The 24,784-nt window shown below is 41.3% G+C and overlaps 1 protein-coding gene across 1 annotated transcript in view; it reads left to right on the forward strand.

Moving 5' to 3' along the window:
• Positions 1-24,784, forward strand: part of CCDC9B (coiled-coil domain containing 9B) — an 80,411-nt gene that overhangs the window by 50,941 nt on the left and 4,686 nt on the right. Inside the window, exons 11-12 of the mRNA XM_063117729.1 lie at positions 5,483-5,540; positions 6,627-7,365. Coding sequence (XP_062973799.1) covers positions 5,483-5,540; positions 6,627-7,328 — 760 coding nt within the window. The 3' untranslated portion in view covers positions 7,329-7,365. The remainder of the gene's footprint in view (positions 1-5,482; positions 5,541-6,626; positions 7,366-24,784) is intronic.

A 24,784-nucleotide genomic window follows, 5' to 3' on the forward strand; every position in this document is an offset into this window, starting at 1 on the left:
AGAGGACTCTCCCCTCCTCCACAGAGAAGGGAGAGGGGGCAGGAGAAGGGCTTCCAACTGGGCCACCGTCTCAGAGCTTCATCCCTCTTTCCTCAAATTATCCCCCACAGCGTTAAGCTGTCGCCGTTGTTGTTGTTGTTGCTATCGGGTGGCAAGATCCTTTGCGTACCAGGAGATGGGGTTAAGGGGGGAAATGTATAAAAAAAATCATAAAGAATCAACGGATGACTTGATCCGATTCAAATTTGGTATGCTTAAAGCTCTCCTTAATATCTATTTCTGTGCCAATTTTGATGTCTTTATCTTTAAAGCTTGTGCAGTTGTAAGCATTTGTTTAATTTTCTTCAAATCCTGCTCCCCAGTGGCTGCTCGGATGATATGCTTGAAAACTAGTAGCAAAATACGGCGAGTCTTTTGCCTTTATAGCACAATTAAAGCAGGATGCATGGGAGTACTTCACAATAAAAGCAGATTATAAGCTGGAAAACTTCGGAGTCCTTTGCATGCAATTCGCAGTGATTGCACAGTAGAATGCTACTGTGATAAAGCTGTCAAGGAGCACACCTCAAGGCTGAAGCTAAGTTGGGGAAGGCAAGGGGTGAACCAAGATTGCTCCAGACTGAGCCGGGGTGTGTGTGTGTTTGAATAAGGTGTGAGTGGGAAGTATATACGTGTGTGTGTGTGTGTGTGTGTTAATGGGGTGTGTGAATTGTATGTATGTATGTGTGTGTGAATAGGGTCTAGCCAAGCATGTTGGGACTACATGTGAGCAGTGGGGGGGTGGCCTTGCCCACTTTAGGCTGTGCCCCCCTCGGGCTGAGAAAAGCTCTGCATCCTGTTCCAAAATATCCTTACAGTCTTAAGTCTCAATCCTATACCCACTTACTTTGGGAGTAAAACTAATTAAATTCAGTGGGCTTACTTGTGAGTAAATGCTGGCTGAAGAATGCTGGGAATTGTAGAACTTTTTTCCTGTCTAAACATGCATAAGATTGTGCCCTAATTGGCAGAAGAAACAGTGTTCCACTCATGAAATCATCTAGCACTTCATAGAATGCATACTGTCTTCATATTCACTGCCACTACCTCCAGTACATGATTTGTTTAATTGGTTGCTATTCTCAGAACTTTTGCAGCCCATTCACAAATGTAACTTACAGTGGACAAGGAGTTATTTCTTTAAAATTTACCAATTATAATCTCTATCTTTGTGGAGAGCATGATAGGTGACTAATTGTTTCAAGAATAGATTGTATCACTGAGGGAAATGCCCATAATTCCCTAGGGCTATAGTTCTAGGAAGTTAAATGCAACAAACAAATTTTTATTCACCTTTTTATTCACTCAGTATTTTAACACTTAATTTTAACTTAAATTTAAATGTTACTGTTTTAACTCTGTATTTTAATCTTATATCAATTTTGCTGCATGGTTTTATCCTGGTTGTGCTTTTTATACTGTACTTTGTATTTGTGCTTTTAACCTGTTGGTTGTTTTATTATGGTTTTAATTTTTGTGAACCGCCCAGAGAGCTTCGGCTATTGGGCAGTATAAAAATGTAATAAATAAATAAATAAACAAACAAACAAATTATCCAAGCCATATTCAGTAGTGCAGCTGGGGCTGGACCACGGGGCCAAAGCTCTAGATCTTGGGTAGGGGAAACTCAAATGACCCCCCAGAGAGTGACAGGTGAAGAGGGCAGCAGAAACACTCTCTGTTTTTATTCTTTTTTCTTGTTCTTTGTTTGATTTAATTATTGTGCATAGTACAATGAGCTTAGCCAACCAATGCCATAAAGGCCAACTATTCAAACAAAATAAAAGAAACTGTGTTCCCATTCTTGTCTGAGTTACATTAACAATAGAATTCTCTTAGAGCACCCGTCATTTAATTAGATCCCTCCAGAATGATGCTTGGAGTATTGGAGGCTTACAGGTCACCATCCCTTTGTTAAAAAAAACTCAACAGGGAAACCAGATTTGACAGTTCTATGATTTAAAAAGAGTATAAAATGAAAAAATGCACAAGCTCAGAATGTGTTTTTTTCTGTTTTTAAATCAGGATTGGCAAGCAGTTTTGTTGTTTTTGATCGAACATTTCAGGAAGGTAGAAGCAGTTGTAAAGCATAAATGATGGTTGGGGGTCCAAGAGAAATGTTAGTTGTGTCCTTCACATGAGAGGTATGACACATACTGTAGCTGTTTAAGGGCCAGCCCCCACCCACCCCCAACACCATTAAGTCCAGGGTTTGAAATTACCTAGCTGTACCACTGATTAGTTACACTGAGAATACGAGTTCAACCATATGAACAATTTTCTGTTCCAGTCTACCCCAGAGTTGTTAAACAGCAATCCTGAAAAGGTGGCTCGGTGGGGGGTGTTAGATTCACATAACTTGTAATCAGATTTATATTGATGAATAAAAACTATACATTTATTTGTTTGTTGATAACATTTTAAAACCGCCCAATAATCCCATCCACCCACAGGTGTTGAAATTTATCCAAAGTGGCAAGGAAATAACCAACATTCTCTGGACAATGTACAAATTGTCTCACCCTCCACTTTGGGCCTGATTTTTCTGCGGTCCCGGGCTGAGGCCAAGACCATGGAACGTGTGGCCTGTTGCCGCGGCTTGACCCAACTCCGCGCGATTACTCGTGCGGAGCCGAGAGCCGCGTACAGGCCACAGCACTCCTCAGGAGCGCAGCGCCCATCGGGGGTAGGGTGGGGGAAGTGGGGAAATTAAGTTATTTTTTTTAAAAAAAAAACTTACCTTTGCACATGACCATTCATGTGCTCCGTCTTCTTTTTTTTAAAAAAATGGCAGGCGCGACTCCTCTCCTCCTGAGGTCATCGCGCTTTACGTGTAAATGGAGGAGGGATCTCGTGTTAATCACAATGCGAGATCTTCCCTTCTCCATCGTGGGATAGAAGGTAGGTCTAGCTAAGGCCTGTGTAAATAATAATAATAATAATAATAATAATAATAATAATAATAACAGCCTCAACCTCACCACATCACTTTTTTTTAGCAATCATACAGATGTGATTAGATGCTTTGTAAAATCCAATTAAAGTCTGGTCAAAAACATCAGATCTGTTCTTTAATGTGCCCTTGACACATTACCATCTGTCTGGTATGACTTTTAATCTTAGAATTGTCCACATGTGGACAATAACACAACAGCGGGGGCATTTCAGTAATGTTATGACAAGCTGTTGTTATGCATGGAAAGTAAAACTTATTCCAGGAGAGAGATGATGTTGTTTGGAGTTTTCTGGCCATTAAAAGTAGTCTGTTTGTTATACGAGTACATATGCCCATAATAAATCACACTTGGGTTTTGTGTCATTCCCTTATTTCTAAGTTAGAGTTTTCAAAGGAAATGATTATGTTTGGACTCATCTTTATAAACGAGCTTGTGCCTGAAACTTCAGGCTTGTCTGCATTGTAAACTTAAACCATTTGCTTCTTCCAGTTATTATGATTGTTTCTTCTAGCAATTAGGCCCTATTATATCATTCTCATTTCTCAGAGCATATAAATAGGATAGAAAGAACTTGATATTTAAACAATTTGAATGTGGAAGGAGATGCATGAGTGACAGTAATTCAACTGGCAAACTTTACTCTGGCCTTAGCTAGACCTACTTGTTAGTTCGCGACAGAGGGGTGAAGATCTCACGATGGTTTTATCACGAGATCCCCCCTCTGTTTATAAGTGGCACACGGTGACCTCAGACAGAGAGGCATTGCGCCTGCCATTTTAAATTTTTTCTTAAAGAAGCAGCAGCGCACGAACGCTCGTGCGCAAAAGGTAAGGTTTTTTTTTTAAATTAAAAATTCCCCGCGCCCCCCACCCCCATGAGCGCAGTGTTCCTAAGGAGCTCTGCCCCCGTGTGCGGGTCTCAGCTCCTCGTGAGTAACCATGAGAAGCCGGGACAAACTGTGGTGCCCAGCTACACGTCTGCGGTCTCGGGCTCAGCCTGAGACCATGGAAAAACTGGGCCTAAAGGGGAGGGTGAGATCCTGGGGCAAGGGAGGGATCATCCCTCCCTGATCCCGGGATCCCCTGTGTGTTATGTGGATGCACAGGGACGATCCTGCAGATCACCCAAGGATTTCGCCCGGTCTAGCTATGGCCTCTCTCTATTCATTTGTATACTGAGAAAACCTGAACCTGTTGGATTTCTGCTTCTCTGGGTTTCTGCCTGTATATTGAAGAATATGAACCACACATTTATAAACTGTTGTTAAATTTTGTGCTGTTTCAATATAAATAGAACAAACTGTTCATAGTTAACCACTCTTAAGGCATGGAATCTGTGTCAGGAAAAGGGATAGCAACTTGGCTTTCTTGATCTTTTTCCATGCTGGTGTACGTGAACCAGAAGATACTCTGGAGTACATTTCTCTTCCTGGGGTTGTTCTTCTCAAGCTGTGGCTGTCTGCTTCGAAAATAACTGGTACATGTTATTAGTCAAATGACAAATGCCTGGGAATAGAAATTGGATTTTATGATTTTTATGACATTACAGTCTTAATAAGCTTCTTGTTAAAGATTAATGGACTCTGATGAGCCTCTGGAAGTAAGATAAATATGCTCTGTAGATGCCATGAGTGCAGATGCTGAGGTGAATCTGATGAATTTAAGCTTCTTTATAACAGAGATTGCTGTTATAGGAGCTAACATGTTATAGGAGTTAACATGACTTATGGCCAGGGTTCTCGCAAGAGGCCTCTTCAGCTACACCAACTTTGCTTTCGAGCATCTCTTGAACAAACAGTTACAGGGAGTACCACTGGGTATCCCCAACTCAGAACCTCTCCTCCCAATATCATAGACTGTGGAAGTTTTGTGGTTATATGCTTTAAGATGCAATCCTATGCATGTTTAGACAGAAAAAAGTCCTATAACTTTCAGCATGGGAGTTGTAGGACTTTTTTCTGTCTAAACATGTATAGGATTGCACCCTTACTCTTTCATTCCACTGATTGTTCATTACTGGTGAGATGAAGGAACATCTCTGGCTTTTGATTATATTCCAACACTTGACAACCGTAGTTCTTGCTATGGTTAATCTGTACAGTACAGCAGGAATGGAAAACTTTGCATAATTCAACAAATGAAAGGTACAGTCAAATCTTAAGAGATTTGTCATTGTTTTCCTGACACAGTGTTCCATAGTAAAAGTTTGTATGCCTAACAAACTCCTTATTGTTGTTCTTGACTACTGTGGATTTAATGACTATGAAAACCTAAGTATAGCTAGCTGAATATGCCCCTCTTCCCCTAAACCTAAGAACAGCCAAGTTCTGCCCGAATAAGCTTTCTCCAATCTTAAGAAAGAAGTTGGGGCCCCCAAAACACTCTGAAGTTATGCAAAACAGCTATTCCCCTACAGGGACAAGAAGCCCTTTTTATCATCAGGAGATTTGACACACCCACCCCTGTGTTTTATCTGCTGCTTTACAGATGGGATGCCAAGGAAGGTGAAGAAATGCCCTTTGTAAAGGATGAACCTGATAATCAGGTGAGTCTGCTGAATGATTTGCTCAGATACATGTAGCAAGCAAAATAATACATTTAGAGCTCCATCAGACGACTGTTTTATTGCACGCTCATTACTGGGCACTCACGGATTTTCATGGGTCCCTCTCACAACGTCGTCTGCCCCCCATGCGCCTCCCACCCCTTCTAGCCTTCTTTGCACCACAAAAAACCTCCCACCCCAGTAAGTCCGACTTATTTTTAAAGACAGAAGTTGCCGCTTTTTAAAGACACAAGCTGCTGCTGTGTGCAGGAGAAGGAGCATGATCAAATTGGTCCGCTGAATGGGCCACATGCACGGCAGAGGGACAAACATGTGGGCAGAGAAGCAATGGTAAGCAAACACAATTTCACCCCGTGTGATGACACTCTCGGTCACACATCATCCAGGTAAACTCCATTAATTCATCCAGAAATACTAGCCCCTGGTTCTTAACTTAACATAGTAGAGAAGAATCCTCAGTTAATTCAAAGCCAGAATAGATGAGGCCCCTATTGACACCTGACTAGTTTTCCTGATGGTGTGTGTGTGTTTTTTTTAAAAAACTGATATGCAGCTACAAAGGCTTGTGAATCTGATTTGAGTAGTGGAGTGGGACAGAGAAATAAGATGCTTAGCCCTTTCCCTTTGGGCTGTTTTTCTGACCAACATCTCCTCCCACCCACCCCCACCGGGGTAAGCCATAGTACTGTAGGATTTTCAGATCCAGTTCCATCACAGACTGCCCGAAACTACAGACTTACCTTGCTTATCTTGCACACAGAGCCTTGAATTAGCACATTCCTCAGGAAACTGGAGGAGAAGGGACAGAACAGTCTACTTATGGCTGTCTTTGAGGATAGACACTTCTCAACTAATCTCAGGCTAAACTAGCCCAACTGATTTGACCCATTCTAGCAGTCTGTTTTCATAACTGCAGACTCACAAGGTGGTGGTGGTGGTGGTGGTGGTGGTAGTTCATTGAAAGGTCATTTAGACCAACCCCAAACTCATAGCACTAGCTTTGGATGGGTAATCTGTTCTTTCTTTAAATGAATAATGGAATACGCACTAAACTTCTTATTCTAGAGATCTGCTAGCACTGAACAATTAAAGAATCAAACTGTGGCTGGTGAAGAAGTCAAGGAGCATAACTGCCCAACAGGGTTAGAGAAGAATGAAATGCCACACTCCATGCCACAAGCCAAAATAGATGGAGTGAGTCCATCTGCAGGTGAAGACCAGGGTGCAAATGAAAAAGCCAGGGTGTGTCTTACCCAAGATATGTCTACAGTCATCATGGATGAGACGGAGGCAGATCCCAAGCTCCATAAGACAATAATTGTGGTTGCTCCATCCCCAGAGGGCAACTGTATAAAGAACAGCTCTTGCCAAGAAGGGACCATGGCACAGGTTTCTGTGGGTGCCCTCAAGGAAATCAATTCTGCTGTCTATGAAGTTGGCTTAGACAAAAATGAACATTCTGAAAGGAACCCTAGTGAGGACTGTGCAGAAAACCTTAGCGAGTTGCCAGTCAAGGAAGAAGTAGGTGGTGGAAGCCAAGGACTGTCAACAGTAAAACAAGTGGGAGAGATCCAAACTGCTGCTGTCAAGAAGCAAATAATCCCTGTGAAAGAAAGTGTTGCCCCTGCCTGCCTTGGACTTCGGGAGGAGTTCAGGTCTCTAAGTAAAGAAATGCCCAACAGAACGAATGAATCTGCAGAGGAAGGGACAGAAATGAGGAATAAGAAACAAGACCAACCTCAGCCATGCAACGAAGAACAGAATTAATATGAGGTAGAACACACTGGCTCCCAAGAGCATGAAGGTAAGTGAACCCTAACCACTCTACATGGCCTTTGATTTATTGATGTGGATGTTTAGCCTTTCTTATCTCAAGGGCTCAAGTCAGGTATGATTGTGCCTCATGTTTTTTTAGGCATAGGTGTGTTCACTTACACCTAAAAGACATGGGGCACAATCATCCCTAAATTTCTCCTACACTGGCCCTACTGAAATGAACCCAAGGGTGCTTCCATTCACTATTCTGGGCCTTGAGCAGGGAAACATCCTGCTGGACTGTAGTGAATCTGTCAATTTTAGTTTCACTCAGTTTTCCATTTCCCCTGACCATAAGTTCATTTTGGCCTGTTTCAGCATCAGTATGCAAATTCAGCATGAAAAAGTCATTTATGCATTTGTATACAGGAAAAATATGTATACAAATGCATATATTAGAGGAAATGTTCATTTTCATGCACATTTCCTCAAATATATGCATTTTATACACATTTTTCCTAGTGCAGTTTTTTCCTAATATAATGAGTCTTTGTGCACCCTAATATACGTATCTTTATTCTGATTTTTTGAACTGCAAACTGTACCTCAAAATTTTGAAAAGTATGGATTTCGGTACACAAATGTGTTGCAGTTCATGCATAGTTTCAGGAGGTGTGAATTGGGTAAGGTTGCATAAAAATTCAGATCGAACTAATGTCTCTTCATTCTTAGTGATTTAAATCCTCAATTACTTGTCCCTTAAGAGTTCTGCTCATCATCTTTCAAGTGTTCCCAATTTCAGTACAGAATGTTAATAATCCCAGATGCCTTCAGGCTGGTTATTGGTGTTCTTTTTAGAGTACACTTTATTGTTAGTTGCTGGTTATTCATTTTGAAGGAATTTCAAAAGTCAACATGCTTATAGGGATGCCAAGATTTTGAGAAATTTGCCGCATGTATGCTTCGCGGATTGTGCGGTGTTGTTTGATTTTTTCCCCATTATGTGGATAAATATATAAATAATTTTATAAGAACGTTCACAACAGTTTACATTATTTATTTATTTATTATGACATTTATATCCCGCCTTTTCTCCTCCAAGGAACCCAAGGCAGTGTACATAATCCTCCTCCTCCTCTCCATTTCTATCCTCACAACAACAACCCTGTGGTTGGGCTGAGAGTCTGTGACTGGCCCAAAGTCACCCAGTGGGTTTCCATGGCCGAGTGGGGACTAGAACCAGGATCTCTCAACTTCCAGTCCAACATTCTAGTGACTACACCAAATGTTAGTATGTAACATTTAGCGTATTGTCCACCATTCTATTCAGCTTTTCCCCACGTATATTTTCCAGCCTTCCATGTCTCAGGAGAAACTTGTGTATTTCCCTGTGAATAAATTTGCATAAAGTTGGAATATTTTCCGACTTTTCCCCAGCCATACCTCTCAGGAGAAAATTGCATATTTCCCTGTGAATAAATTTGTGTAAATTTTGGGAAAGTAAAAAATAAATTAAAAAAAAAAACATCCAAAAGACCGCATGTGGCCTGGGGGGTAATCGGTATCAGAATAAATATCAGCTAATCAGTATATGAATAAATATCACGTGAATTCAAAGTCTCAAACTTTGGAATGGGTCATGTGGGATTTCAGAAGTAAAAGAAAAGAAACCATGGTTCTCAAATGTTGAGGCAATGAGTATGTTCAAACAATCATATCTTGGCATAATAAGCCAAGATCAGATCAAGCCTTTTGCCTGTTCGTGCCTCTTGCCTCTTACTTTCGTGCAAACCAGCAAACAAACTAGGAAATCTTCAATTAACTATTGTTCCCCATTTCATCCGAATTGGGACACTATGATTGACCGTTTCAGAACAAGCAATAAACAATGGTTGACAAAGTGGAACCTGTTCAGAGAAGGGTGACAAAGAGGGTGAGGCGCCTAGAGCCAAAGTGCTAATGTGGAAAGATTGAAGGACTGGGTTGCAGAGAAGGGGCTCCTAAGAAGTGATATGACAGTATTTTCAAATATTTGAAGGGCTGTCGCATAGATGATGGAACACATTCCTTCTCTGTTGGGCCAGAGGATAGGACCTGAACTAGTGAGTTCAAATTACAAAAAATGAGAATTTAACTAAACATTAGGAAGAAATTTCTGATTGTACTAGCTGTTAAACAATGAAACAGACTGCCTTAGAAGGTGGTGGACTCTGTACTTTCTTTGGGGAGCAATCCTATGGCCTCTAGACAGCGTCTGGGGGGGGGGCATAGGATACTTTGCATTCCCAGATCCAAGGTCGGAGACAGCGCTCTGACATCTGAGGACGGAATCCATGCTACTTCCCTTTCCCCTTGCAGCCAGCATGGAAAGAACCACACTGGCTGCCTCCCTGAGGTTGGAAACTCAACCTTAGAGAGGGGGTAAATGGGATGTTCCATTTGGCAGGGAGGTGGAGGAAACTGGACAGGCTGGGATATGAGATATCCTAAGCTTCTCCAGTCTCTTTCCCTCCCTTTCCAAAGTGCTGCAGCTAGTCGGGCAAAAAAAGCCCATCCAGTGAAAATCCAGAGAGGGAGAACAGGGAGGTGACCATCATCTCTGCTGCTCCTCCTGCTCTGCACTGGATGCTGGTAAGCCTCCGAATTTGGAGTCTTACGAGCATCAAGGTTGGAAGCAACAGGATTGTGGCCTTAGAGATTGTTAACAGAGGCTAGGTGGCTAAGCTATCACAGATGCTGTAGTAGTGGATTTCCTGCATTGGCAGGAAGTTAGATTGATGATCTTTGAGGTCATTCTAACTACATCATTATATACACACAAAAAATCAATATTGATGCAGGTTGTTAAAAACACACATACACACACGCTATAAAGCAGCTTCGTATACTAGCCCTGGTCTGTTGATCTGCGGATGCAAGTGATTGAGCTAAGGGGAAGCACAAGTGAGAAATGTTGGGAAAATCCTTTGCTCTTACATGCAGTTTTTTTTCCCATCATTACAATATTAATACTTGTTTAATCTGAAAATTGCCATAATTTAAGTATTTTATGGCTTCATAGAATGCCTAAGTTCCTTCTGATTACAAATGGTATAAGTGGTACGGCCATCTTTCTTCACACTAGCGTCCATTAGTGTGCCAGTGACAGATTTCACATGCCAAGCTGCTAGCTGTGATCTATTTCTACAAGGAAACAGCTCAGGAACACTTGGCTTTAACTCTTTGCTACCAGTGTCTAATCCATCACTACAATGTCTGCAAAAAAATGATGAGCTGCCTGTGGCCTAGCATGACATTGTGAAACTCTGCTCTTTGCTCACATGAATCAGAATTGCTCCAGAGGTGCTCAAGCATTTCCCCAGGCTTAAAGAACTTACCTCCTCCCCTTCCCCTTGACATACAATTGTGGCTAGTAATAAGTAGGGACGTGCACATTGCCCCGGAATTATCTGGTAACTGCGAACATCTGTGGAGCATTCGATCTTCCAGCGCAGAGATTGGCCACTTCCAAACCCATCAATTAATATTGGAGTGGAGACGTGCCCAATCAGAGATTCTAAAGTCTTCGCAGTTATCCTGCTCTCTCTCTCTCTCTCTCTCTCTCTCTCTCTCTCTCTCTCTCTCTCTCTCTCTCTCTCTGTGTGTGTGTCTAAACTGAATATCTCCTATTTGGAAGATGCTGAGTGGGGTGAGAGGTAGCTTTGATATTGACTTCTGTGGCTAACCAATTAGGAAAAGCCCCAGCACTGTCCCTGACCGTGTTCTCCTCCAATCTCAGTGTTCAGGGAAGTGGGAAACACTAACAGGCTGCTGATTCTGGCCATGGGGGTGGGTGCAGAGGGAGCGTATTTCTGCTCTGACTCATAGAAATCAATCATCCACATTTCCTCATTGTGACAGTGCTGGGCTGGCTGGCTGGCATGGTGAGTGAGAAAGCTTCTACACCTGAGTCAGGCACAGGCAGGCTCTTTATTTCAGTGGCTGGGTGCAGGGCGCGGGGGTCGGGGGGCCGTCCAATAGATCTGGAGGGCACCAGGATGAAGAGGGAAAATATTTTAAAGAATTCCTAAAAAATCAAGGCATGAATGGATATGATTCAAATTTAGTGTAGCTAAATTTTCAATGGGGAGTGGTATATAAATATTGTAAATAAATAAAATAAATAAATAAAGTAATTATTATTATTTTTATTTATTTATTTATTTATTTATATAGCACCATCAATGTACATGGTGCTGTACAGAGTAAAACAGTAAATCGCAAGTCCCTGCCGCATAGGCTTACAATCTAATAAAATCATAGTAAAGCGATAAGGAGGGGAAGAGAATGCAAACAGGCACTGGGTAGGGTAAACAGGCACAGGGTAGGGTAAAACTAACAGTGTAAAGTCCAAACAACATCAAGTTTTAAAAGCTTTAGGAAAAAGAAAAGTTTTTAGCTGAGCTTTAAAAGCTGCGATTGAACTTGTGGATCTCAGATGTTCTGGAAGAGCGTTCCAGGCGTAAGGGGCAGCAGAGGAAAATGGACGAAGCTGAGCAAGGGAAGTAGAGACCCTTGGGCAGGCGAGAAACATGGCATCAGAGGAGCGAAGAGCACGAGCGGGGCAATAGTGTGAGATGAGAGAGGAGAGATAGGAAGGAGCTAGACCGTGAAAAGCTTTGAAGGTCGACAGGAGAAATTCTCTGCCCTCATTGGCTGAGTCCCCACTAGTCTGATTAGTTCAGATTGCTGCTACTCAAAATGTAGAGGCTCAGAAGCCCCAGCCCTTCTGAGCCTCTTGGGCCCTTGGCAGTGGCCCGTCTATGCTGACTGCTGGTACCAGGCCTGCAGCTCCCTCAGCATTGCCAACAGTGGCTGGTTAGATGACTCTTAACACACAAGCAGCGGGTGAAGGACATAAACAGCAAGGAAATGGTACATAATAACAATATATTTAATTTTAATGAGCTTGTAAGTATAATAAGTCAACCTTCTTATCCTTGGGAAGGTATTAACCTGGGCCATCACTGCATCCTCTGTGCGTCCTTCCTAAAAGCTTCCAGTATGATCTGCACTTATGTTTTGCACTTGTGTCTATTGCCAAGAGAATTGCAGGTGTTAGCACTAGAGGATTTAGTCACCAGATCCATCTGATAATGCACTCAAGTCAGTGTTAGTAGCTTGAACTTTGGGCTGGAGTAGAAGCAACACAGAGAGGTGAAATTACATTGAAAGCTTGAATATAAAGGTAAAGAGTCTTTTAATGGCTATAGGAAAAGGGAAGATATTATTTATTATTATTGCATTTATATCCTGCCCTTTTTCCTCCAAGGAACCCAAGGCGGCGTACATAATCCTCCTCTCCATTTTATCCCCACAACAACAACCCTGTGACGTAGGCTGAGCTGAGAGTCTGTGACTGGCCCAAAGTCACCCAGAGGGTTTCCATGGCTGAGTGGGGACTAGAACCTGAATCTCCCGTCTCCCAGTCCAACACTCTAGCCACTACACCACACTACACCATATGACAATACAGAAGGAAATGAAGAGTATGGAGGTGCTTTGGTATAAAACCCCATTCCTCAGTAGGAAACCTTTAGGCCACTGAGGGTCTCCAATCGGCCTTCTGAACTTCTGACTCTACTCTGCCCACTTATTCTCGTATTGCTGTTCCACTCTCCCTGCTCATCAGAATGCTTGATGGCACCAGTGGTGTTGTGGTAAAATTTGAAGTGCAGGCGCTCATCATGACATTCTCCATAGCCCCCACCCCCCAAGAAGAGTTCAAACATTCAGACAACTGTGTTGATCCATAACAACAAACCAGTAGTAGCAGTTTTCATTTCAAACAGGAACAGGTCTTTTGTAAACCTAAGGGATCTTAACTGCCCTTTCAAGACAAAGCCCCCCCCCCCACTCAAATACTTTGCACTACAACAGGGAAACATATATTGTTGCTGGGGGAACTCAACCCCCCCATCCCCAGCTGCTATAAGGATTGCAACTAAGCTCAGAAGGAGCAAGGAATTCTGAGGGAGGAATTCTGAGGTGACACCAGTGTCTCTGCTAATCAAAATGTGCTGGCACTTTGTTCCTGTCAGCCCTGGCCGTACTACACCACTACATGGCATCCGTTTTACCAAGTCTCCTAGAGCCTCCCCCCCCCCCCCCGCATTGAAAGCAGACATGCCCAGCAGTGGTGCAATTTGGACTGAGGTATTCGGAGATGGGGGAGGGGAGGGGAGGGGAGGGGAGGGGGGCATCTGCACCATTTCCCTGTTTGCAATCACAAACACCCTGGAGCAGTTAGCCAACCCGGGGACTGAGCAGAGGCAGGTACCCATATCATATCTCTCCAACCTCTCTTTCGGTTGTAGTAGTTGGGGGGTGAGGTTAGGTTGGAAACATCAGGGGGAGAGGAATTAAGCACCCCCCATGCTGTTGTCCCCAAGCCAAATCCTCCCATCCCTGGCTGCTTTTAATGAAAGAAAAAGATAGCGGAAGAGCCAGCCCCAGACTACAGCAACTGCAGTCTCAGTAGTGAGATCTTTCTGTCATAAGTCAGCGGTCCTTTTCTTTAATGAAGCGGAATCTCTGTGGGATTGCCTCTGGAAGCGACCTGAACTTGCCACAAATTAAAAAAGAAAGGCATGGCGCTGGCAAGGTAGCAGACATGCGATCAGCAGGGAAGTCTACAAAAGTCATATGTGAGATGGGCCTACTGGGAAAAAAAAGAATCACAGAGAGATGTGTGTCTGCAGGACTATGTCCAGGCATTTCTCCACAATAGCAGTTTTGCATGTTTTTACTTAGCTAGTTCTTTCTTTGACATAACCGATTTTGATCTTCACGTTTCATATCCCAAACATCTCCCTATAAGGCAAACCCATCCTAAAGTCCACTTCAGCACAAATCTAAGAGCACAATCCATGCATGTTTGGACAGAAAAAAAATTCCTACAATTCCCAGAATTCCCCAGCCACCCATATTGGCTGGGGTATTCTGGGAATAGCAGGATTTCTTTCTGTCTAATCATGCATAGGATTGCACACCTAAGCGACACAATCTTTTCAGATATTATAGACCAGTCTTCCCCAACCTGCTGCCCTCCAGTTGTTTTGGACTACATCTCCCAGCATTCCTAGCCATTGGCCATGCTGGCTGGGGCTAATGAGAGCTGCAGTCCAAAACATCTGGGGGCAGCAGATTGAGAAAGACTGCTACAGAATCTTGATTTCTATTCGTAGTAGGAGCTGCCAACTTTGCTGGCATTTTCCGAAATTGAAATGCTTTCATTTTCCAACAGAACTCCATACCAGAGCTAAAGGAGTGATACAGCACAGTGCAAGTAAGAATGCTTTCATGTAACCATAAGATTGAAAGGGTGAGGAGCTGGAGTGACAACCCGATGATATAAAACAGGAGGCATTCCCAACAGATGATGTTAATAATATTTCCCTAAATCTCTATCGCTTCTTTACTCGGCCCTAATAAAAGTCTTTATACTACTGCTGCTTTTGAAGTTCTGTGCTAGTTTTCTTTCTCTTCTTCTAACTGTAAACAGCAATAGACCTCATGGAAAAAGATGAAAAGTTTTCTGCTTCTTTCAGAAACTTTTTTTTAAGGGCAATTGTCATACTGCTTTGTCTTATTTTCTCTAAGGCCCTTTCTACACCTAAGGATTATCCCAGGAAAATGGAGGGATTGTCCCTGCCTGCTCCTGGGATCCTCTGTGTGTAATTTGCATGCACAGGGATGATCCCGGGGTGGGGGGGGAAGGCAGGTGTAGAAATGGCCTAAGTCAACTGTTTTCATTCTTTTAACCTTCAGGGAACCCTGTCCACACTGACTTGTCCATTGAGGAAACCTGTGTGCGTATCGTGACGCGCCGTATAATGTTCTTTCGGAGCACAGTCAGTTTGTGTAGAACTTAGGCCGGGCTTATTTGGTCTTACCACTGCCCAGCATGGACTGAGGCCACAGCTAGACCTAAGGTTTATCCTGGGATCATCTAGGGTTTGCCCCTGCCTGAGCACTGGATCCCCTGTGTGTCACCTAGATGAACAGGTTTGACCCCTGGACGATCCAGGGATAAACCTTAGGTCTAGCTATGGCCTGAGAGTGCAACCTAGAACAGGGGTAGGCAGTCTTTATTTTGTTTGTTTTCACTAGAACCCCATGATCCACCAAGCAGAGCCAGGTTAGATATACACTTAGAATTAAAAAAAGAGAGTTCAGACGTTATATCTCAACAAGGAACTGCAATGTATAGGGATTGGGGGCACACAGGCTGGCCCCTCCTCCAACATCCTCATATGTGGCAGAATCTCCACTGTCACCCTTCCTTCACTGAGTGGGAAGATCCGAAGGGTTTCACATGCGTTCATTTGAACAGGAATAGAAGCCTTCGCTCAATCAGGAACCCTGATAAAGCACAATTCCTGACTGCAGAGAGGCTTCTAGGGTGAGAGGTGGGACATCAATGGTGGGGCTGCTGTGCTTGGCGCCATGCCCCTACACACAGTGCAGTTCCCTGTTTAAGAACAATGCATGAACAGGGCTGATGTCTCCAAGCACATTCTGAGCCTAGGAATTCATTTTCCATACCAGAAGTGAACTGAGCTCACCGTTCTTTCATACTAAAATTGGGAATCACAAAGCCTTGCCAAACTTTTGCAAATCATCCAGAGATCTACCACGAGATCCTAGTCTACCTTTAGCCCACTCCTGATCTAGAACACATCTCACACTTAGCTGTGGCTGCACATTGCAAAGGAAGATCAATAGTAGCATGGAAGCTGTTAGTATTTGTATTGTATGTGTAATTTTACAAAGAATAAATTCACTGAAGAATGAATTAGGCAAAAGATTGAACCAATCTAAAAGCAGGTGTTTAAAACTAAGGCACAAGAAACGCTGAATCATTCAGTGTCAGCCTGTTAACCATTTAAATAGGGGAGTGTCTCAAACAGAGTTGTAGGGCAGAAGTGAATAGGAGGTGGAATGTACATGCTGCTGTGGGAGTTTGTTTGGGAAGCTGTTATCTCGTTGTTCGGTGGCTGCAAGAGTGAAGACCTCAAGCAAGTTCAGCCTGAAGGTATTCAAGAAAGACTTTTACAAAGGAAAGAAGGAAAAAGGATTCGTTGCAGAGGAAAAGAATGTAACTTAGAACTGTATGTATGAAAGGAATACAAGTTGTTCATATGCTGCTAATATGAAAAGTAAAGCTACTCATCCTTAAACCTAGAGTAAGAAATTTGTTCCAGCTCATAGGTTTAAAGGGTGAATCCACTGTGTCACTCTGTTTCAAAAGAAAAAAACCCTAACAGAAGGTTATGGGCCCAGGCATTTACATTGCTGGAGCTATATAAATAAATAAGTCAAGCCCAGGCATGCTAAGGTCAGCAGATAGCAGAAAAGAGCAACTTTAAACTCAGTGTTTTTTTTGAAAGTAACCCAGAGGTGAATTGGAGCTGTGAATACTGTGTCTGGCTGAGTGGTTTGTGAAAGCAGCAGAAATTTAACAGAAGCAAGGGGGAGTACCAAGTTTTAAAATGGCTATGTCTCTAAGTTCCAGTATGCCACTGGAGAGGCTAACAGAGAAGAATTATGCAAGTTGGTGTGTTAAAATGGAAATGCTACTCCGGAGAGAAGATTTATGGGACCCCATAATAAAAGACCCACCTACCGACCCTCCTTCTCCTGAATGGCTCCGAAGAGAGGAGAAATCAAGAGCTACAATAATCCTAGGCCTGGATGATAGCCAATTACTAACAATTAGAGGGCTAATAACTGCAAAAGAAGTTTGGACTGCTTTAAAGAATTTGCACGTGAGGAAGACAGCAGGCAGTAAGGTGTATTTGGCCAGGAAGCTGTACCAAACAAGGCTGAGCAAAGGAGGCTCAATGTCTGCACATTTACAGACAATGAAGGGACTCTTTGCAGATCTACAGGAGAGAGATATGCCTTATACTCCTTTACATCAAGTCTATATAATTTTATCCTCCCTAGATGAATCATGGGATGGAATAATTTGCGCCATGGAAGCAATGGCAGAAACAGACTTGACACTAGAATTTGTTACAGGAAAGTTGCTTCAGGAAAGGGAACGAAGACAGGAGCAAGAGAAAGTGTTAGAAAATTATTCTAATGCACAAATACAAAAGGGAGGAATGAATGTAGGAGAAAGAAAGAGTGAAAATGTATCAAAAGTTTATGGAATTCGTAGATGTTATAGATGTGGATCAGAAAAACACCTTAAAAGAAATTGCCCCAAGAAACATTGGGATCATGCATCTATAGATAAAGGAAAATATTTCCAAAAGCAAAAGGAGCTTTTCTCTGCACATATTGCAACGGTAGATTCCAAAAATGCAGATAAGAAAGATAATATAAAATGGGTAGTAGATTCAGGTGCTACGCATTTTTTATCTAATGACAGAAAAATGTTTAATAAAATAATCCCAGCAAAAGAATTTGTAACCCTTGCAGATGGTACTCAAAGAAAAGTGGAAGGGAAAGGAAATGTTTATGTAAAGTGTATAGGAACAATTGTAACTGATGTTCTGTTTGTTCCTCAACTTGAAAATAATTTGATGTCAGTTTCAAAACTTGATACTATGAATTTTGAAGTCAGGTTTCTTAAAAGGAAATGTGAAATACTTCAGAAGGGGAAGGTGTGCATAACAGGAATGTTAGAAAATTCATTATATGTTATAAGGGAAAATTGTTTGAATTCTTACAACAAAGAAATTATGAAAATAGGTATGACAGTGACAAATAAGCCTCCACATAATGATTGCATACATTTATTTCATAGGCGTTTAGGACATGCTAATTTTAAAACAATAAGCAAAATGCCAGGATTATGCTTAGATATGAAACTAAAACCATGTAATTCTTTTATGGAGTGTAATGCTTGCAGAGAGTGCAAATCAATAACAGCTCCCATTAATAAGAAGTGTGAAAGAAATTCCAAACGAGTGTTAGAATTACTACATATGGATTTGGCAGGTCCGTTCCTGAAAACTCAAGGAGGAGCTAGATATTATCTTGTAATTGTAGATGATTTTTCCCGCTTTGGTTTTATTTATTTGTTAAAGCATAAGGGAGAAGCTGAACAGAAGTTAAAGAATTTTGTAAATTGGGTGGAAGCAAAATATAGTACAAAAATAGCTGGATTGCAATCAGACAGAGGAGGTGAGTTTACCTCTAATTCCTTTGAAAAGTTTTTGTCAAATAAGGGGATTAAACACAGATTAACTGCACCATATTCACCACAGCAAAATGGCATTGCTGAAAGGAGAAATCGTTATTTACAAGATATGGTCAGAACAATGATAAATGATTCCCCCCTTTACACAAAATTTTGGGGAGAATGCATAACTTATGCTAATTACATCCAGAATAGAATTTATTCAAATGCAATAGATTCTACACCATTTGAAAAGTTCCATGGAGCTAAACCAAAGATTAGTCATTTGAGGGCATTTGGATCTGACTGTTGGGTGAATGTCCCAAAAGCACAAAGGAAAGGAAAAATGGGTGCAAGAGCTAAAAAGGGTATCTTATTAGGATTTGAGAATTCAAGTTATAGAGTATGGCTACCACATGAGAAAAGAATAACAATAAGCAGGAGTATAAAAGCGTTTGAACAGAATTGGGAAACAGTAGGAAAATTTACTGAGGTACATTTAGAAATAGGAGCAGAAGGCTCACAGAGAGTGAATGATTCTGAAATAAATAATGAAACTGATTCTCCTGAACCAGTTGTTAGTCAACCATTTGAAATTAAGCAAGAGGAAATGGAAGAGAACTTATCTCAGAAAATGCACGAAGAGGAGGGGGAGGGAATTCAAACGAACTCACAATTAGTTCCATCCCCAGAACCTCTTCGAAGGTCAGAAAGATCTAATTTTGGTAAACCTCCTGAAAGATTTCAAATAAGTGAAGTAAAGGCATTTTGTACAAAAGTAGAACCTGAAACATATACAGACATAGAAAAATTACCTCCTGAAATTGCTAAAGAATGGCAAAGTGCCATGAAAGATGAGATTGATGCCATGGAACAAAATTCCACTTGGACATTAACCACTTTACCCCCAAACAGAAAAGCAATAGGATGCAAATGGATTTATAAAATTAAAAGGAATGCAACAGGTGAGATTGAAAAGTATAGAGCACGATTAGTAGCCAAAGGTTACAGTCAGAAATTTGGTAAAGATTTTGATGCAGTGTTTGCCCCAGTAGTTAGGCATGAAACAATTAGATTGTTGTTAAAGATAGCTACAATGGAAGGATTACAAGTGTTCCATTTTGATGTTAAAACTGCTTTTCTATATGGAGAATTAAAAGAAACATTGTTCATGGAACAACCCCCAGGGTTTATAAAGAATCCCAACCTGGTTTGTAAATTAAACAAATCCATCTATGGTTTGAAACAAAGTGCCAGATGTTGGAATACTAAGATAAACAAAGTATTAAAATCCATAGGATTTAATCAAAGTACTGCAGATCCATGCATCTACATAAAACAAAGTGAACAAAATGTTGTTTATTGTTTACTTTATGTTGATGATATTCTCTTAATATGTGAATCAGACAAACAAAGAGAAGAATTTGAAAAACAATTAACAAATCATTTTGAACTAAAATGTTTAGGACATGTAACCCATTATTTGGGAATGGAAATAGAAAAAGATACTGATGGCGGTCTTCTCCTTCATCAGAAGAACAAAATAGAGCAATTGTTGCAGGAATTTGGAATGCTAGAAAGCAAACCTGTAAAAACTCCAATGACAGTAGATTTTCAGAGGAGTGATGAGAGTCCACCATTTGAACATACTGATTTATATAGGAGTGCTATTGGTAGTTTATTATATATTACGAAATTAACAAGACCTGATATTAACAATGCAGTCAGCATTTTAAGTAGAAAGGTAGAAAACCCAACCCAAAAAGATTGGAATGGTATTAAAAGAGTATTTAGATACCTTAATGGGTCTCGTGATAAATGTTTGAAATTAACAACTTCAGGAACAAGTGAACTAAAATGTTATGTTGATGCAGACCATGCAGCTGATGTATCATGTAGAAAATCCACCTCAGGAATGATAATAATGTATCAAGATTCATTAATTGATTGGCATAGTAGAAAACAAGGAATAGTTGCCATATCCAGTACAGAGGCAGAATATATAAGTTTGTCTATAGCTTGCAATGAAATTATATGGTTTAGACAACTATTATCTGATCTCAATATGGAAATGAAAAAACCTGTTATAGTTTATGAAGATAATCAGGCGTGTATCAAACTAGCGACTGCAGACAAATGTGCTAACAGAACAAAACATGTTGACATTAGATATCACCATGTTAAAGATAGTGTAAAGCAAGGTTTAATAGAACTAAGATATTGTGACACAAATATGATGGTTGCAGATATGTTTACAAAACCTCTGAATATTGAAAGACATGAAAGATTTGTAAAGCGTATAGGAATGATTGAAAAAGAAAAAACAGGTTGAAATATAGGCTGAAGATTGAATACATGTTTCCAAGATTTTCATTTATTCTATTGTAAAATAAGGAGGGGTTTGTTAGTATTTGTATTGTATGTGTAATTTTACAAAGAATAAATTCACTGAAGAATGAATTAGGCAAAAGATTGAACCAATCTAAAAGCAGGTGTTTAAAACTAAGGCACAAGAAACGCTGAATCATTCAGTGTCAGCCTGTTAACCATTTAAATAGGGGAGTGTCTCAAACAGAGTTGTAGGGCGGAAGTGAATAGGAGGTGGAATGTACATGCTGCTGTGGGAGTTTGTTTGGGAAGCTGTTATCTCGTTGTTCGGTGGCTGCAAGAGTGAAGACCTCAAGCAAGTTCAGCCTGAAGGTATTCAAGAAAGACTTTTACAAAGGAAAGAAGGAAAAAGGATTCGTTGCAGAGGAAAAGAATGTAACTTAGAACTGTATGTATGAAAGGAATACAAGTTGTTCATATGCTGCTAATATGAAAAGTAAAGCTACTCATCCTTAAACCTAGAGTAAGAAATTTGTTCCAGCTCATAGGTTTAAAGGGTGAATCCACTGTGTCACTCTGTTTCAAAAGAAAAAAACCCTAACAGAAGCTTCCTTACAGGGAAGCTTCTCTAGTGTTCTTTATGTTCTCATTGAGGCAGTGGAGGCTGGTAGCTCCAATGTTAGGAGGTGGTGAATCGACTCCAGGTTTCAGTCAGAACTCTAAAGGAGGTATCCAAGGTGAGTTCTGACTGGTTCTGATTGAAACACAGAGCATATTCACGGCTCCACTGACATCGGAGCCACCAGCCTCCACTGCACTGAGGAGCCCTGATAAGAGTCCATGAAAGCCCAGAGTTCCCTGGCACAAAGTTTGAAATGCCACAGCCAGTACCTCCAGCTTTTCTTCACATGATTTGTTTTCCAGGAAATTTTATCATCCTTGTAACTCTCATCCTTCAAAATGACAAGAAATAAATATTTACCCAAAAACACAAGCCTAGAATCCCCTGCAGAATTTTTAGTGGCGTGCCAGGGAAAGCAATAAAGGAAACAAACCACAGAGGCTTTTTCATTCAGTTCTCTCAAGACTATTAATTTCAAGATCTCCAGAGAAAATACAGCTGGGGTAAATTTCCAAAGCACAGTGGGGTGCTGACGTCAACATTTTCCCCTGACGTAAACAGCAGCAGTTTGGCCAAAGCCTTGTATGCTGCGCATCTGAGGAGGACGTAGGAGGAAGTCAATTTTATAATCCAAGGCAGTGCTGAAGGATTTTGCATGATTGAACAACACACCAAATTTCTCTTCTCAACAAATCCATTGGAATTTAGGCAATGAAATGGTTGTTTTTTCCTCACTAGAAAACTAGGTTTGGAAGGATGTGGGTAAAATATTGCTATTGTCAGATTTCATGATGTGGAGAAACAGTGATGTAAAGATTTGAGATGTGAGGTAGGCCAAATGTGAAACTGACCCAGCAATTCGAGTAGAAACAGTTTCATGAAATGAGCCCTTTCCTGATTGTGTTTCTCACAATTTTGTTTCTCTTAAGGGGTGTCTATATGCAGGGAAAGCCCTGTGGTGGCTGCAGATCTGCGCTGTGTCAGTTATACTATGCAGGCGCAGCTTCACAGCCGTCACGGGGCTTTCCCATGAAGCTGCAGATTGAAAAAGTCAGGGATGTACCCCGACTTTTTCAATCAGAGCAATATCAGTACTGCTGTCTGACGTTGCTCCAGGGCCGCTCCAGGGGCAGTCACTGGTGGACTGCGACTGATACTGGGATCTGCCGCCTAACTGTGTCCACTCTCTTAATCCAAACTGAAGCCACCACTGACATGCACACAAAAAACGTGGTGACATCGGAGCAAAGAAAAACTCGCGGTTAAACGAGACATCGAAAACATACAGTGTTGTGGGGAATAATACAATATGGCTGCAAATTGGCAGCTGTGTCATATAAACAACAGAGTGCAACTGTGCAGCCATGACAGCGCATATATCGCATACTCAAAAACCATTTATCACCCATCCAGGAATGCCAGATCTATTCTATACCTCCCAAAAAATGAAAATAGGCCATCTTCTTGGCCTCAGTGTGATCCTGAAGGAGTCATCCAAAGGTCACTTTGTGAGAAGTAGCTCCCTCTTCCAGCAGCATTAATAGGGCTTCAACAGAGGCAAAAGCCCTTCCCCCTCCAGCCATGGTTGGTTGCCGGTTCCTCAGTCCTTCTCAATAAAGGAGTGGCAATGAGAGGTTCTTGGAGCCAACGACTGACACAATAGAAAAAGAGTTCATAGCATGACTTCCAGCTGAGAAGCAAACCTGGTTTCATAACTAAAATGACAGACATGCATACCAGTGAGTCTCTCCCTCACACACACATACACAGCGGATTTGCACCTCTCCACAACAGAACAGATGGACTGTCTATCTTTTTTATTTTTAAAAGTGTCACATATGCGTTCACGCCTGGATCGGCTCATTGATTTCCTTATTAAATAAATTATGCCTCCACACTACAGAGCTATCTGATTCCAAAATTTAATGAGGCTACCGTGCATGCTCAGGAGTGTCATAGTGGCAAGGTTATCTGTGAAAGCTAGGCTGAGAACCTGAAAGCTACCACAGATAGACAAGCTGAGTGAACCACGTGGATCTTTATTCAGCTATTTTAAGTTTTCATTCTGTAGAAATAAGAAGGAAGCAGGGGTGAGAAGATGTGGAGGTCCAGCTTTATGTTTGCTCATGCGCTGTCATGCATACTAAAACAAGGGGAAAGGTTTAGAACAGGGACAAATTGAGCTTTTCTACACAAGGCTGTTAATCGCTGTATCTACTTTCGGGTTTGTCACATAATCGAGATCCGAGCTCTACACAAAGAGCTTTTCCTTTCATGCTTTTCTGCTACATAACCTCTAGGTGGCAATGTGCTATAGCAGAATAGCACAATTGCACAATTAGTTCTTTCACTTTCAGAATAATACCCCATTTTCCCTGCTATAAAAAAACCTCAAGAAAGTGCTCTTAAAAACAGAACTGAAACAGGAGGATTGTGGTGTCATCTAAAGAATTGGTAAACAAGTGTGAGTAAAGAATCATGAGCAAAAATAAATGTCTCGTGGAGAAAAGCTCATTGTCTCTGTGTTAAGAAACCTTGCCTTGCAGAAGGACCTCTTCTGACAAATAATCCTTTGGTAAAGTTTAAGGTGCAGAAATCATACACAGGGGACCATATATTTGTATACAAATAGAATAGTTTGGTTACTGTAGTACTGACTAAAAAGCCAGTGTGATTTCAGTTGTGCTGATGAGTAAACAACTGGTTATTATTTTTCTGTAACGTATGGCATCTACCAATAATCAATTGCAAAAAGTCAACTTTCCAAACATAATGTGAATTTACTCCTCTTTTTTCTCCTGAGCAAAATGTCTTCCCAGCAAGCCATACCACTAGAATAATTTAAAAGGAAGTGTGTTTTTACATGCTGTATAAATACATTTCTCACTTTTAATATTTCAGAGCCACATGTTTTCATCTGTTATGTCACCTAAATTATCGTTCTCTGTTAAAGGAAATGCAGTGGATTCTAGCTTTCATGTTCTTGCTTCTCCAGTGAATTGATAATTCCAGTATTGGGACTAAGGGAAGATAGTTCAGGCTTTGTTAAAGTGGATGGTAAAATACACTCCAGGGGCATGTCTACATGAAGGGTTTGCCCCAGTGTGGCTTCAGGCTTCATCCCATGTACCTGTTTCCCTTGAATTATCCTCTACAGTGCTAAACTGTTGTTGTTGTTGTTGCTAGCTAATCACACCCCGGACAGCAGCGCTCCTAAGATCCTTTGCATACCAGGAAAAGGGTTTAAGGGGGGAAATGTAAAAAAATCATTAAAAAATCAACAGACGACCCAATCCGATTCAAATTTGGTATGCTTAAAGCTCTCCTTATTACTGTGCCAATTTT

Source organism: Elgaria multicarinata, chromosome 2 (genome assembly GCF_023053635.1).
Source record: "Elgaria multicarinata webbii isolate HBS135686 ecotype San Diego chromosome 2, rElgMul1.1.pri, whole genome shotgun sequence".
Lineage (NCBI taxonomy): Eukaryota > Metazoa > Chordata > Lepidosauria > Squamata > Anguidae > Elgaria > Elgaria multicarinata.